At 49.5% G+C, this 16280-nt stretch overlaps 1 protein-coding gene and 1 pseudogene across 1 annotated transcript; one reads left to right on the top strand and one right to left on the bottom strand.

The window, feature by feature from the left end:
• The first annotated feature begins 4350 nt into the window (after positions 1-4350).
• LOC120695070 (mucin-7-like) lies at positions 4351-4833 on the top strand. Its single transcript, XM_039978391.1, has one exon. It carries the CDS (start codon positions 4351-4353, stop codon positions 4831-4833), a length of 483 nt encoding a protein of 160 aa, XP_039834325.1.
• A 4781-nt stretch (positions 4834-9614) lies between these two features.
• LOC120695069 lies at positions 9615-11687 on the bottom strand (annotated as a pseudogene).
• Positions 11688-16280: the final 4593 nt, after the last annotated feature.

Raw genomic sequence — 16280 nt, 5'->3', positions numbered from 1 at the left:
CAAAAAGCCGTCTCCCCATGTGGCCATACTTCTCCCCCTCTTGTTCAGATTCGGGAGATGAGTGGTTTTGTTAGGTACCTCCACTCTTTCTGGCACATTAAACGGGAATAGGATTTGGTGACAAGTAAATGCATTTGACAGACAATTTGCAATGTGTTGCAAATATTAGATGGTCTGAACTGTTGGTTCAGAATCTTTGGTACGCGGGTATGAGGATCGAACATCAATGATGACATTCTCCTTTTCTGATTCCTGGCATTTGATGTGTGGTAAGTATCTCCCCCTAATGCCTGGAATCTTCCTCAAAGATGTGTCCAGCACATGGGCATGAATGAGTCCCCAATTAGAGATCTGAGGTACTATTGGATGACGGATAATGGTACCTCACGTAAATCTCCAATGCCCATTGATGTATGCTGCGGTGGTGATATTGGTACTGCAGAACATTACCAATTCGCAGATGGGAAATGATTTGGTTGTAACCAAATTTCCACGTACTGACTGCAACGGAGGGAGTCGTATGATTGCAGTTTGATATATTTGGATCTATGTTGCGTTGTGTAAATCCGCATACAACTAACTGAATGTTGTTAAATTGCAATTATATTTGGATCATCAAACAATTGTGTTAGTAATATAGTGGTACACTATACATGTTTCATTTCCATCTGGTTGAATCCCATATATAAACGAGGCAAAAGAATATGTATATCATGTCTGAGGTACATGATATTTTTGTAATGGACAACATACCACATGTGGTAGTATGAATTTAGGCTAATATTATTTCCGATGGAAATTTGGACTTTTGCAAGCGTTGCTTGTTGAAGTGTACTTCAAAATATTCCAAAGAACTCGCTTGTCTCCAATGAGTTGGAGGTATAGTTGAGCCAAATGTTTGATTTGGCGTTTCTGTGTTCATGGATTTGTACAATCACACTTTTGTTAAAATGTGATATTTGTCACACTTGATCATTTTCCGATGGAAAATGATAGCCACATTCAAGAGCAACCATTCTGATATAAATTGCCATAGAACGAAGATCCTTGATAAATGAATGAGTGAACAATCATTTATGATTTTGGCAATATCACATCCTTTGTTGAAATCCTGATGAGGGACTTGCAAAAGGTAGATGGATGTCTTTTCCTCAGATTTGTAAAATCCAAGTGTTGGAGTTGCATAAAAGACGCAAAGCACAAGTGTGGCAATATCCAGAATGGAGTGAGCATTTTGTTGGCATTGAGCAACAATAGCAGTGATGCCATATGCCTGAATGATATCATTGGTATCTTAATGCTCATGATAGGAAAAATAAATTTCATTCAACACGACTTTGGAAAAATTCAAAAGTAGAAATATTAGCCATTTCCTACATAATTTGATCACGTATGAATTTACTTGTTAGTAAATTATATAGCAATAAAGGCAAAATTTTGGGTTCAAGTTGATACTTGATTAGCGTTACCAATATGTTGGATCCATTCCTGTGGGAATAGGTGATGTAAAATCGTTGCCAAAACATAGGCTATCTGTAACCTCCAAAATAATGTACCATATATTGATATTTATTTAAGCAAATGATACTTAAATAACTTCATATTCAAGATGTGTCTTGAATTGGAATATGCAAATATTGTAAAAATCAAGATGAGTCTTGAATCACATGTAGTGTTTACTTCATATTGGATAAGTGATTGAAAATCATAATGAATAGTAAATATTACCAAGACCAATCCGAAGGATGGATTATGATAATCACCCGAAGGTGTAGATCATTTTACTATTCAATTCAAATTGGATATGCACACTGTGGATGAAATCCCATGGTATAATGTGGTACACCTTGTGTATGACCAATTTGAAAAATGAAGAAAAATTATCACCGTGAGGGTGAAGGTCATTTGTTAAAACTCAATATTGTGTATGCACGTTGAGGATAGTCAACACGTGTAACACAGTGTAGATCCTATAGTAGTACTGAGGTATGATCTCGTGTATGGCCAATATTTTAAGTTTTAAAATATTATCCATAAATAATAAGGTAATCACATAAAATATTTGCATAAAATAAATTAAGTACTTGGGCTTACGATATAAGCTAATGGACTTAATTAAAAAGAAAAATGCATAAATGAATTGCATGTAAAGTAAATTGCATAGAAAAATAATATAGAATACATTATTATTGGGATGTCATGAGGACAACACTTTGAACAATATACTCAACATAAGAGTACATTTGATTGGGAATTGCCGTAGGCAAACATTTTGTACCATGTAACTGAAATTCCTATAGAAATAGGAACTCGAATGTATGAATTTACTGTGGTAAACTCATCTATAGTACATATTATGGTACAACTTCTGTTGACATGTGGTCACAAAAATATTTATTTACATGAGGTAAATATAGTGCATCATAATTATATTTACATGGGGTAAATATAATACTTTATAGATCTTGTTAAAACCTGAGGGCTATTTGCGGAATTTAAATTGTTCGAAGTACGAATACTTGAATTTAAATCCTTGCTGAAATGCAAATACTGAAAATAGTAAATATTATTGGGCGGTGGGCCGAGACAATCTCGATTTCGGCCCACCGCCGCTTTGGGTCCAGGGGGGCAGGGTTGGCGCGCAGGCCGGCGCGGCCTATCGGGCCGTTCAGGCCGGCCCAGAAGCCAGTGGCCTAAAGGCCGGCTCGGGCTAGGGTTGGGGGGGGCCCACCCCCGCCGCACCTATCGCCAGCCGCCGCCGCGCCTGAAGGCCGCCGCCGCTGCGCCTGAAGCCGCCATCGCCGCGCCACCGGTGCGCACGGAGGTGCCGAGCCGGGCCACCGCGTCGCCAGCGGGCGCAGAGGCGCCGCCGGGCCACCGATGCCGCGCCTGGGAGACGCGCTGATGCACCGCCGCCAGGGCAGCCCGCCTCGCCGCTGCGCTGATTCGCCGTGCCAAGCCGGCTCGCCTCGCCGCGAGCGCTGATGCGCCGCCGCCCCTGTTCGCCGGGACCGGGGGTGGAGGCGGGATTGGGAGCGGAGGTGCCATGGCCGGCTCGGCGATACCGAGCTCGTCGACGGCCGCCAGCCCCTGAGGTGGGGGTGGAGGGGCGAGCTCCGGCTCGTCGAAGACGACCTCATCGGCGACGTAGGAGCTCTCCCCCTCGTCGTAGAACGGGAGGGCGCCCCTGCGCGCGGCCCTGGTGCGTGGGAGCTCGAAGCCCGGCGGCTCCAGGGGCGTCGGGGTGTACTGCGGCGTCGCCGGCGAGTACGTGGGCGAAGCAGAGCGGACCGGCATGTGGATCGGCGAGTACACCGGCGAGGAAGACCGTCGCGGCATCACCGACCGGCGTGGCGAGGCGACGCCATGAGTGGCTGACGCTGCCGGCGACCCTCCGGACTCCACCCGTACCCTGGTTGTCCATCCATGGGACAGACAGTGGCGCGGGGAGCTCACGAGGATGCGCCCCTCGGCGGTGCAGTGATCAGGCGTCACCGGGGGGGCCTGGCAAGCCGCGAGGTCGTCGATGTGGCGAGCTCCATCGGCAGGAGCTATGCCACGGCGACAACGACAGCGAGAACGGCGCATTGGAGCAAGCAGAGCCTCAAGGAGCTGCTCACGGAGAAGACGACGGAGTTGAAGCATTTTCGGTGAGCGCTTCGGCATCTTACAATTGCTAATGTCGTCGATCTCCTCCTTCTCTCAGTTTGCTCAGTATAGAGCAGGGTGCTGATAACGTGTTAGAGAATAAAAATTGTAGGGACAAGAATGTAGTGAATGGAGCAAATTTTCTCATTGATCTCAAGGTCCCTTTATATAGGGAGATTACAACCTAGTTAAGATTAGGCATTTAGAATATCAGTTTCTCTTTCTAATGGCAGCCATAAAACTATTTCATAGCATAGCAATAAACTCAATTTATATCCTTAACCATGGCTGTTACCATGGTCTTGATAGCTGCTTTGATGAGATCAAATAAAGAGCTTTTGTAACAGTTATGACCGTTGTCACGTACTCACGGCGCCGAGCCTCCCGTGGCTAGGGTCGCTGGCTGGTAGATGGGCTTAAGGCCCAAATCAGTTTTATTTAGAGCATTTACATTATTAGCAAGGAAGACTATATATTGTAAGAGTCATTGTGAGAACCAATCAAGCAGAAACAATCATATTGTTTCCGGCTTCCTTGGGGAGCCGGGATTTGCCCTAGCTGCCTTCCTCGCCTCGCGCTTGCCTCACCATAGCAACCCAGCGCCGTCCTCCCTCTCGCCGCCAGCAACCACCGCCATCCCATCCTTACAACCTCCGATCCCTCGCCGGTAGAACTAGGTACCCTAACAGTTTGGTATCAGCTATGTCAGGGCCTCCTCCTGCCCCGTCGGTATCAACCCCCACGCCCCCAATTTCCGACGCGCCGCCGTTCTCTTCCGCCGGAGCCGAGCCGGGCTCGACCACCACCTCCGAGGCCTCTTCTCCAGCGGGCGCTCCAATCACCCTGGAGTCCCTCTCCACGGTTGTTGCTGCACTTAGCAGCAGCGTGGCCGATCTCCTGCGGGGCGCCGCCGACACACATTGCATGGTCACCGAGACGAACCGCAATGTCGCGGCGCTGCAGACTGCGTGGTCGGGTCTACTCCAGCCCCCTCCGCCTCCCCACCCGGCGCCACCACCCCCGCCGCCGCCGTCGACGACCGTGGCCTCCACGTCGGGGCCCAGGGGCGTTCCTCTGCACCAGATCTCCTGGCCGGCGTCCCCGTCGCTGATCCCATCGTGGGCCACAGGGTCTCAGCCCATGCCGGTGTACACGACCACTAAGGCCACGACCACAACAGCATAGCGCCCTACGGGCCCTTCGGTCCTGCCCTCCACCGGGACGTTCTACGGCGGTATCGACGGTACTCTCCTCTACGCCGGTGGGCCTTCCGCTGACGCGCTGCCTCGCCCTGATCTCACGACTACGGCCGCGAGCGTGGATGACGGCTTCACCGTTGTGGGCGCTCAGGCGGCCCCCAAATTCTACAAGTTGGAGTTTCCGACCTTCGACGGCTCGGTGGACCCGCTGAATTGGCTCAACCACTGTGAGCAGCTCTTCCGCGGTCAGCGTACACTGGCCACGGATCGGACGTGGCTGGCATCTTACCATCTCCGCGGCGCCGCCCAGACATGGTACTATGCCCTGGAGCGCAATGAGGGCATGCCGACCTGGGAAAGGTTCCGCTCACTTTGCCAGTTGTAGTTCAGGCCGCCTATGCAGGGAATGCGCTTAGCGGAGCTCGCCCGTCTGCCGTTCCAGTCCACAGTCCAGGAGTACTCCGAGCACTACAATGCGGTCCTTTGCCACACAGACGATGACCTCGGACCACAGCAGCAGGCCTATTTGTTCGTCGGTGGACTGCCGGAGCACATTCAAATCGATGTGGAGATGCGCCACCCCCAGATCTGCCGACAGCCATGTAGTACGCTCGTGCGTTCGAACGCTGAGCCGCTGCGTACCAGGCACTCAGCGCACCGCCGCCATGCGACGCTCGTCCCGCACCGCGGCCGTCGTGGCCGGCTACCCCTAAAGCGCCAGCGGCACCACCTACTGGAGGGACAGCCGCTCCTATCTCAGCTACACCAGCGCGGCCGCGTTTACGTCGCCTTTCGCCGGCTGAGCAACAGGAACGCCATCACCGGGGCCTTTGCTTCAACTGCGACGAACCCTATGTGCGGGGCCACGTCTGCCAGCGGCTCTTCTACCTTGTCAACGACGACTACATCGACGACGAGATCCCAGTGGAGGTCGCCGCCGCCGCCGCGCTCTCCGAGGATGGGCCGGACCAGAAGGGAGACCCTGTGGCCACGGCCACCGACCCGCCCCCACAAGTCTCTCTCTATGCGCTGGCCGGGATCTGCACCGACAATGCTATGCTGCCGCTAGTAACGGTGTGCGGTCAGCGGCTGATCGCCCTACTCGACTCGGGCTCCACGGCGAACTTCATCAACGCCACCGTCTGCTCCGCCCTCCAGCTTCCTACCGTGCCGCGACCAGCCGTGCGCGTGCAGGTGGCTAACGGCGACCAGCTGCAGTGCCAGGGCATCGCTCGGGACGTGCCTCTGGCCATCGGTGGCGAGTCCTTCTCCATCACGTGCTTCGGACTCCCGCTGGGCGCCTTCGATATCATCTTGGGCTACGAGTTCCTGCGCACACTCGGTCCCATCCTTTGGGACTTTGAGAACCGTAGCATGGCGTTCAAACATGGGGGACATCGCATCGTGTGGCAGGGGCTGGCAGCCGCGCCCTGTCACCCTGGCGCGCACGCCGTTGGCACCACTCCAGCGCCGACGGACCAGCCCCTCCTGGAGCGCCTACTCCTCCAGTTTGGGGCTATCTTCGACGAGCCACGCGGTCTCCCACCGAGCCGGTCCTGTGACCACCGGATTCACCTCCTGCCGGGCACGGTTCCGGTGGCTGTCTGGCCCTATCGCTACCCACAGCTCCAGAAGGACGAGATCGAGAAGCAGTGCTCTACCATGCTAGAGCAGGGCGTCATCAGGGCCAGCACGTCCAGCGCCGGTGTTGCTGATCTGCAAGGCAGACAAGTCCTGGAGATTCTACATCGACTACCGCGCCCTTAATGCGCAGACCTCCAAGGATAAGTTCCCTATCCCGGTGGTGGACGAGCTCTTGGATGAGCTCCATGGTGCATGTTTCTTCTCCAAGCTCGACCTCCGCTCCGGCTACCATCAGGTGCGGATGCACCCGGAGGACATCTACAAGATGGTGTTTCGCACTCATCAGGGACACTATGAGTTCCTGGTGATGCCCTACGGTCTCTCCAATGCACCAGCGACTTTCCAGGCGCTGATGAATGACATGCTCCGACCGTTCCTTTGCAGGTTCGTGCTGGTGTTCTTTGATGATATCTTGATATACAACACTTCTTGGGCCGAGCACCTGCAGCATATAGCCATCGTCCTCAAGGCGCTCCGCAACCACCAGCTGCATTTTAAGCATTCCAAGTGCTCCTTTGGGACGCCTTCGGTGGCCTACCTTGGCAACGTCATCTCGGCCGCCGGGGTGGCCATGGACGCCGACAAGGTGGTGGCCGTGCACGCGTGGCTGGTGCCGCGGTCAGCGCGTGCTCTGCGCGGCTTTCTGGGCCTCACCGGCTACTACCACAAGTTCATCAAGGACTTCGGCCTCATCGTAGCACCCCTCACACGTCTCCTGTGGCATGATGCGTTCCAGTGGGACGACGAGGCCGCGGGTGCCTTCACCGCACTCAAGGCCGCCCTGACGACGGGCCTGGTCGCCTTCTTCAGTAAGCCGTTCGCTCAGCGGCATCTCAAGCTCGCCGTTTACGAACGCGAGCTCATCGGGCTCGTTCAGGCAGTGCAGCATTGGAGGCCGTACTTGTGGGGATGCCACTTCTTAGTCCGGACGGACCACTTCAGCCTCAAGTACTTGTTGGATCAGAGGCTCTCGATGGTGCCCCAGCACCAATGGGTTAGTAAACTTTTCGGCTTTGACTTTGCCATTGAGTACAGGCCGGGCCGCCTCAATACCGTGGCAGATGATCTCTCTCGCTGCGACGCCGACGATGCTGCTCCACGCCCACACGTAGCGGCGGCAATGGCTCTTTCTGGGCCTTCGTTCGCCTACCTCAACGACGTGCGCCGAGCCACGGCGACTGCCCCAAACGCCGTCCTCCTGCAGGAGCGGCTGCGTGCGGCGAGCTGGCCGCGCCGTGGCACGACGACGGTGGTCTGTTGCTGCGCGGCACACACATCTTCATCCCTGATGTCGGTGATCTGCGATAGCAGGCTGTCCTACTGGCACACGGCGCTGGGCATGAGGGCACCCAGAAGACGTTGCACTGCCTGCGGGGGGAATTCTATGTCCCGGGTGACCGCACCTTGGTGGCCGACTGGGTACGGGGCTGCACGACGTGCCAACGTAACAAGACAGCGGCCATGCAACCGGCCGGACTCCTTCAGCCACTGGAGGTGCCATCCCAGGTGTGGGCGGACATCTCCATGGACTTCATTGAAGGGCTGCCCAAGGTGGGCGGCAAATCGGTCATCCTCATCGTCGTTGACCGGTTTTCGAAAGCGCACTTCATTCTGCTAGGGCACCCCTACACAGCGGCATCAGTCGCCCGCACCTTCTTCGAAGGCATCGTGCGGCTCCACGGGTTCCCGACGTCGATCGTCAGTGATCGGGACCCCGTGTTCATGGGCCATGTGTGGCGGGATCTCTTCAAGATGGCTGGTGTCCAACTCCGCATAAGCACGGCTTTCCACCCGCAGACAGATGGCCAGTCGGAGGTGGTCAACAAGATCATCGTGATGTACCTCCGCTGCGTCACGGGTGACCGACCCTGGGCATGGGTCGACTAGCTTGCATGGGAGGAGTATTGCTACAATACTTCATTCCACTCCGCTCTGCGAGCTACGCCGTTTGAGGTGGTCTACGGCAGGTTGCCGTCGGCCATGTTGCCGTATCGCCCTGGTTCTACTCGGACGGAGGCGGCGGCAACCCTTCTACGCAACCGCGACGAAATTCTGGCTGAGGCTAGGCAGCGGCTTATTCAAGCTCAGCAGCTGGCAAAGAAGTACTACGATGCTAACCATCGTGAGATGGAGTTTCAAGTCGGCGCTTGGGTGTGGCTTCAACTCCTCCATCGCACGGCGCAGTCCTTGGACCCCGTGCACACCACAAGCTCGGTCCACGCTAGGCTGGGCCATTCAGGGTGTTGGAGCGCATCAGCCAGGTCGCCTATCACCTCGAGCTACCGGCGGGGCACGCCTACATGATGTGTTCCACGTCAACCTTCTCAAGGAGCAGCGGGGCGATCCGCCAGTGGCGACCGGCGCGCTTCTGCCGACGCAGGACGGTCGCGTCCTGCCTGCCCCGGAGTGCATGCTGCAGGCCCAACAGTGCCGAGGTGTGTGGCGTGTCTTGATCAAATGGCATGGACTAGATGCGGAGGAAGTCACCTGGGAGCTGCTGTACGCCTTCAAGGAAGCCTACCCCGGCTTCCAGCTCGAGGACGAGCTATTTGCGAAGGCGGGGAGAGATGTTATGACCGGCGTCACGTACTCGCGGCGTCGAGCCTCCTGTTGCTGGGGTCGGTGGCTGGTAGATGGGCTTAAGGCCCAAATCAGTTTTATTTAGAGCATTTACACTATTAGCAAGGAAGACTATATATTGTAAGAGTCATTGTGAGAACCAATCAAGCAGAAACAATCATATTGTTTCCGGCTTCCTTGGGGAGCTGGGATTTGCCCTAGCCACCTTCCTCGCCTCGCGCTTGCCTCACCACCACTACTACAGCCACCCCTATCACCGCCGGTTCTAAAAGGGCATCACCAACGGTTTTGGGTACCGTTGGATTTAAGTCGTTGGTGATAGAGGGGCCATCACCGCCGGTTCCAGAACCGTTGGTGATGGGGACATCAACACCGCTGGTTCGTATCTGGAACCGTTGGTGATGGGGACATCAACACCGCCGGTTGAAGACACGAACCGGCGGTGAAGACCTTTTTCCCATCAAAAAAATATTTTCATATAATAATATTGCATCATTTGTACAACATATATATCAGCTAATAACAATGATATTATATGTCATCTGATTGTGGAACACCTCATTTGCTCAAGAACAAGCAGATTCAGTTATTAGCTTAACTGAATTATATTAGGTAATCTCATCTCATTACTTAAACATGCATTCAACCTATCAGCTACTACTAAGCTAGCTAGGTTCAATAGCACAATATATGTTTGCAATCCAAATTCAAACATACCACAGAGCACGATCATGGCCAACAGACCCTTATAAAAGTTTTCCTATCTCTCTTGATGGCAATATCATGGCCAACAGCAAGCACTCTATTGATCTATACAAGAGCACGATTTGCAGCTTTCTCAACAACCACATCTGAAACCTCTAGATTAGGAAGAGGTGGAAGAGGCCTGCAGAGAAGCCAAAAGAACTTGTTTAGTGTATCACTATGAACCGCATACAAATAGAGGCACAGAGCACCCAGTATAGAGTGGTGACGGAAAATCTAGGCTTACAACATAACTACAGGCTATGGATAAAAATACCACATGCTAGCGGAATAAACATGATTATTCTGTATAGTCACGTTGTTCTGACAGACATGTAACTGAAAACTGAAATATTCTGTATTCACTAAACCAAACAGGGCAGACATGTTCTAAAGCATTCTATGGAAGTGACTGGAAAATGTTAAGAAAACCTGGTAAAAAGGAAAAGTGTTACTAATAATAGCAATTTATGTGTACCCAGATTAAAATTGTGATATCAACAGTATGGTATAGCTCTAGGAGAGATGGAACACCGAACACATACCGCAGAGCAGCCTCTCTAGCATTCATATAGAATTAAGCATTGAAATTAACTGACGGGGCCATGCGGCAGCACGCGGCGCACGCCGGGCCCACGCCACCTCCACCGCGCAAGGCACATCAAGGGATGCCAGGTAGAAGCAGAGTTGATGGATCGAATTAGTTTCTGCATCAATTTTAATTCCTAATTAGTTCACTGGATATTTACATTATATAAAAGTTTATGCATGGACTAATTCTGTAAGCTAAGCATAGGTCACGGCCAAAACTTTCTGCAAATTCCATAGCCCAAACAGAACCAAATTAGCTCCAAAGCAGGGATTTAATTACAAGGCTCCAATTTGTATCCATAACCCTAAGATTGAAGAAATCCTAGTTTCAAAAAAAAAGATTGAAGAAATCCTCACCTGTGCCATGGCCATGAGCAGAGCCTGTTGCCATGAGTAAGAAGCACAACAGGACCCCCGAATTACTGAAACAACTGAAACGACAGATACACATTGCCAAAAGATTACCTAATACGACAAAGTTCAAAGGATCACCACCTATTATGGCCCTAACTGTCTATCAACAGCATGAAACAATCATGTAGAGAAAAAGACTGGTTTTGAACAAAAGTAGAACTGGAAAAGGTGTCTGTCCACTAATGCCACTATGCCAAATATAATCAGTCCATCAAGTAAAAGCAATAGCAACTTTCATTTCGGTGTAACATTGCTTGCCTAGACATTTCATCAAACAAGCAGCAGGTAGGCACCCAAAGCAACACACCACATGATTAAAAAAAAGCTATTTGTAATCAATATGCAGCAACGCCTCGACAAGATGAGCAGGATGGCATTATTCCATAGAAATAGAAAGCTTACCGCAGCCTTCTGTTGAACCTCTTGCCAAAACACTGACTTCATAGCTAATGTTGCAGAAGCAATCTTGCTCCTAGCTGGTAAGAAAATGTGCCAAAACACCGAGTAAGGCAACAACTAAGGCAAACTCCATATCAGATCTCAAGATATATTTGCTCCAGGTCAGATTAACCGAGTAACCCACCTGTTGAGCAGCGACGCGGACTTGGCCCAGAAGAAGAGGATGGCGACGAGGAGGAGCAGGGCGTTGGCCAGGACCGAGGGGAGGCTGTAGCCCGCGCGCTCGAAGACGAACCAGACTGCCGTGGCGCCCACCACGGCCACTGCCGAGGCGTTCCTCCGCCGCCACAGCAGCACGTCGGCGACTGGAGCGGGACTCGCGGGGAGGTCAGGAGCGGTCAGAGATCGGCGGAATTCCAAGGGACGGTGTTGCGGAACAGAGGAGGGAGGGAGTGCGTGTGGGCGCATGTACCTGCGCCGCCGCCGAGCCGGGACGAGGGAGGAGGACGTGGTGGAGGGCCGGCGCCGCCGCCATGGGAGGGCGCGGGAGGTGGAATGGGAATTGGGAGGAGGGCTGTGGGCGGACGCCAGGGGGAGGAGGAAAAAAATACCGGAGAGAGAGAGAGAGGGAGTGGAGAATGAAAAAAATAGGTGGAGAACATGTCACTGCCGGGTCATATTACAATCCGGCAGTGATGCTTATGTATCACTGCCGGTTCGTAATACGACCCGGCGGTGATGCTCTCGACAGCATCACCGCCGGGTCGTATTACGAACCGGCGGTGATACGTAAGCATCACCGCCGGGTGTCACACCCGGTTTTAAGGACAAAACCGAATGCATTGCTATATATATGCCAGGATCAAATTTCATACATATAGAGACATTAAAAGTGAATAATCAGTACAGTATCACGAAAAAGAGAACTAAAACAAATAAAAGACTATCAGAGTTTACAGCTTATCATGGAAACGAAGGCTCCAAACTTCACAGGCAATCGACTGGGGGTTGCGCACGCCTAGAACTCAGCATCATCTTCAGAAAACTTCATACACCTTCTCCTTCTGAGCAGCAGTAAGCAAGGGTGAGTACACTTATGGTTGGTACTCAGCAAGGCCACAAGAAATAACCAGAATGTGATTTATATCCATCTTTAAGTTTATTAATCATGTGAGGGTCCAAGCCGCTCTTGACCGTGAGCACGGCTAACCGGTTAGTTTTAACTCTGCAGAGGTTGTACACTTTCACCACAATTCGCGTAAAAGTTCCGAAGAACTTTGAACCCAACCACGCATATGTGCTGATCAGGCACAATACCACACTTCCGAGGTGTGATTGCATAGGGACGCTACAAGGCCTTTACAAAGAATCCCTATATGTATGTGTTGGTCCCTGCCGTGCGGTCCCTCAGAAGATGCAGCTTCCTTCACCCGCTCCACAACACAAACTCATAACCACCAAGCGGAACAACCCCAACACAACATATAGTTCATCTAATTACTTAGCCAAGACCAGAGCCCATTAGTATTGTGGTTGTACTGTTTTCTTGGGTGGTTCTCCATGTTCCAATTAAATCATAGTACTCTTGTAAATAAAGCATAGATAGAAGTATGGTTAGGGTCACTTGCCTTTCTCCAACGAAAAGCTACTCTTACTGCTCTTCATCTTTTGCTCACTTGGAAAACTTGATTCTTCAATCTTTGAACAGCGATCTTCTACTCGAAGCAATCATTGGGCAACCATACAAAGCAAACAACAAATACAACTAAGAACAATACACCAAAACAAAAGAAAGGCTTAAAAGAACTCACTAAAGGATAGGGCTCGATGCTACGGTTACGACAGCGCAAGAAACGCGGAAAACGGAGCTACGATTGGAAAAGAAACAGCTATCAGAAGATTTGTATTATTATTGAACAAAAGAACTATTAACTTCATTTATTTTAATTAGAAACCATATGCAAAAGATATTTTAAAAGAAAATATCTTTGGTTCTAAGTAACTCATATTATGTTTTCATTTGCAAAGCGAAATAGAACTTAGTCCAATTTTATTCAATGTACAATTTACTAATTAAACAATTATTTTGAATGAAACATGTGAAAACATCTAAACGCACACCTTTATATAATTCGTGTGGAACTAACAAATTATATTATAAACACATTTGAGTTGATATTAATCAAGTTAACACCAATTATAAAACTTAGAGTAAAAACTTAATTGAATTTTAATTGAAAACACTAGATAAGAGAAAATTAATCAAATTAATTCTATATTTATTTTTAAAACAAGAACTACGATATAAAAGCACTACTAAACGATAGATTACGCTAAAACTAACGCAACAAGAACGAACGAAAATAAATCTAAAATGGTGAGATCGAGGGGAAACCGTTTTACCGCTTACCCATGACGGAGATGAATCGTGGTGATGGGAATCGAAACCGGGAGGAACAGCAGATCGGTGATCAGCCTGGAACTCCTCTGGTGCGTTGTCTTGTGCTCGTAGCAAAGATCCTCAATTTGAGGGAAACAAAAAAAACTCACGGCGGCAGCACAGGGGCAGAGCAGGCAGGGGGGCAACGCAGCATGCAGCACAGGGCGGCAGGCAGCGCAGGCATGCACGGCAGGCAGCGAAGGGCGCAGGGGTGACCTGACACGGGCGGCAGCAGTGCATGCATGGCATGCAGGGGGCAGAGGGAAAGCGGCGCAGGGGGGCGGCGTCTGCGCAGAAAAGAAAAAAAAGGGCTAGGTCGGCGGCACTGATTTCTGGGCGCACATAAAATAAGAGGGGGGCGGTGCTTATATAGAGGCGATGGAGAGTCCCTTGCGCGTTAAGGGAAGGCCGGTGGCGGGTCTTGCTGCATATAAAAGAAAAACGGGCCGGGCTGCTGGTTTGGGCCGAAAAGGTTTTTCCTATTTTTTTTCCAAAAAGATTCAATAAATTTGATTTGAATTTAAACTCCACGAATTCAAATTCAAATCGAACCACAAGCAATAAAACAATACAAAGCGGCATGAATGTAAACAAACAACCTCATTTAGATTTAGAAAAACAACCAATTTTTTTATTTATTTTTACTAAATTCCCTGTAAATAAAATGTTTGCGAAAATGAGAAAATTGTTGTTTTATTTTTAATTTTAATCACATCCTGAAATCCAAAAATTTCAGGGTGTGACAGAACTACCCCTCTTAAAAGGAATCTCGTCCCGAGATTCACAAGGCTAGCATGAGACAAAGGTTTAGGTATGCAGCATCCGACACACATTAACTTTCTTTTCTAGTTATTCCTTCTTACAACGTATACTTCTTAATTCCTGGTAACTCATACAAAATGCTTCACGGGTATTCAATCTAATTCCTCCTTTAACTTCCATTCTTTCCACAGCTTCGTTGGCACATCTTTCGAAGAACATCCTTCGTACCTTGATAAAGTGATTTGAATAGAGCTTGATTGTTTCTTTCTGGCTTGGAGTCTTGTATCATCTCTCAAGTCTTCATGTACTTCTGTCATTAATTATCATTTTCTTTTTTTTTCACACCAACTGGCAAGGTGTCCATCTTCTCCAAACTTGAGGCAGTATAATCCAAGATCACGGGATCTAGTCTTCTCACGCTTTTATGGACAGCTATCGGCATAATGCACTTCTTTACCACATCCAAAACACACTCTTTTAGGATACCCATTTCGACTTTCTCATTTTGTGGGACATCTATTGGCATAGTGGCCTTTTCACCACATTTATAACACATTACTCTTTTAAATACGTTCATCTCGACTACTTTTCTGCTCCTCCACAACTCTTAGTGGAATGGCTTGTACATTAGGATCCTTTTTGGCAGAGGGGTCACATGGAGGTTGAACAACTTTTGATTGTGGTTGATTGAAACAAAGTTGAGTACCGTTATCTGCCAATGGTTGTGGTAACTCCATCTTCTCTTGGCTTGTTTTACTAATTTGTTTCTTAGGCTGCTTGCTTCTTTTGAGTTGAACCAGCGGTGATGGCCTGTTTGCAAATGTTTTTTCTGTAGTATTGTGATATTCTGATCTGATGAGATAATAGGCAAGCCTTTGCATGGTGGGTTTGCTTTTCCAATCCAAAACGTGGCAATCAAATCGAACGACCATGTTCTTAGAGATCTGGGTTTGCTTTTCCAATCCAAAACGTGGCAATCAAATCGAACGACCATGTTCTTAGAGATCGAGACATGCTTGTTGCCGTATTTTGTTCCTATGCATAAAATTGCACATGATGTACGTCTAGCATACATGCAGTTTGAACTTGAATCGTATCTTATTATTGATTAAAGTAGTCCGAAACGGGCCACCATCTTTAGGACTTGCAGTATGTGCCCGCAAGGAAGCAGAGGACATCCAATTCTCCTCCTCTAGAGATCCACATTACTACGGGTGCCATACTCTTCACTAGTACAGTAGTTGAGGATTTACAACAATTGGGTGAATTGTGCAATCCTAATGTCCAATGATATATAAAGGCATCTGCTGGCTTTCACATGACATGTAGGTCATGATACATAGTCACTGCTCTATCGACAAAATAGACTCAATCGTAATCTACACACTGCTCCATGTTTGGAGTGTTCATCTGGGCGCGCGTGGGATGCATCAGGATGCTAGCTGTTGTCTTCTGCGACTGACAATGTTCTGCTAGGACCAGGACGATCTGTGTTATCTCATCCGTGCTCTAGTGATGCTTCCTGGTGGTAAAGGACAGTGGCGGAGCCACCACTATGGCGAGCCATGGCGGCCACCATATCTGGTGGCCGACGAACCACATCGTCGGTTCCTGCGAGGTTCAGTCATCATGGATATAGGGATTTGTTCAGCTGGAAACAGGAGGAAGAAGATAACACGTTTAGAGCATCTCAGCAGATTATTCATTCCCCTCCCCAATGCTAATTAAAAATTTAGTTCTCTGGTAATGGGAGGTGCTCCAGCAGATTATCAATTCCATCGCCAATATCTAATTTTTTTCTATTGCCAAAACTCGCCTTCCTCTTGCTTAAATATAGGGGGATTCCTCCCCTCTAACCT

The sequence above is a fragment of the Panicum virgatum genome, chromosome 2K (genome assembly GCF_016808335.1).
Source record: "Panicum virgatum strain AP13 chromosome 2K, P.virgatum_v5, whole genome shotgun sequence".
Classification (NCBI taxonomy): domain Eukaryota; kingdom Viridiplantae; phylum Streptophyta; class Magnoliopsida; order Poales; family Poaceae; genus Panicum; species Panicum virgatum.
Note: the sequence above shows the minus strand (reverse complement) of the source record. Positions and strands in the feature narration are given on the sequence as shown.

Excerpts from the sequence above, each read along its gene's own strand:
- LOC120695070 (XM_039978391.1), top strand. The coding sequence starts at position 4,351 with ATGTCAGGGCCTCCTCCTGCCCCGTCGGTATCAACCCCCACGCCCCCA.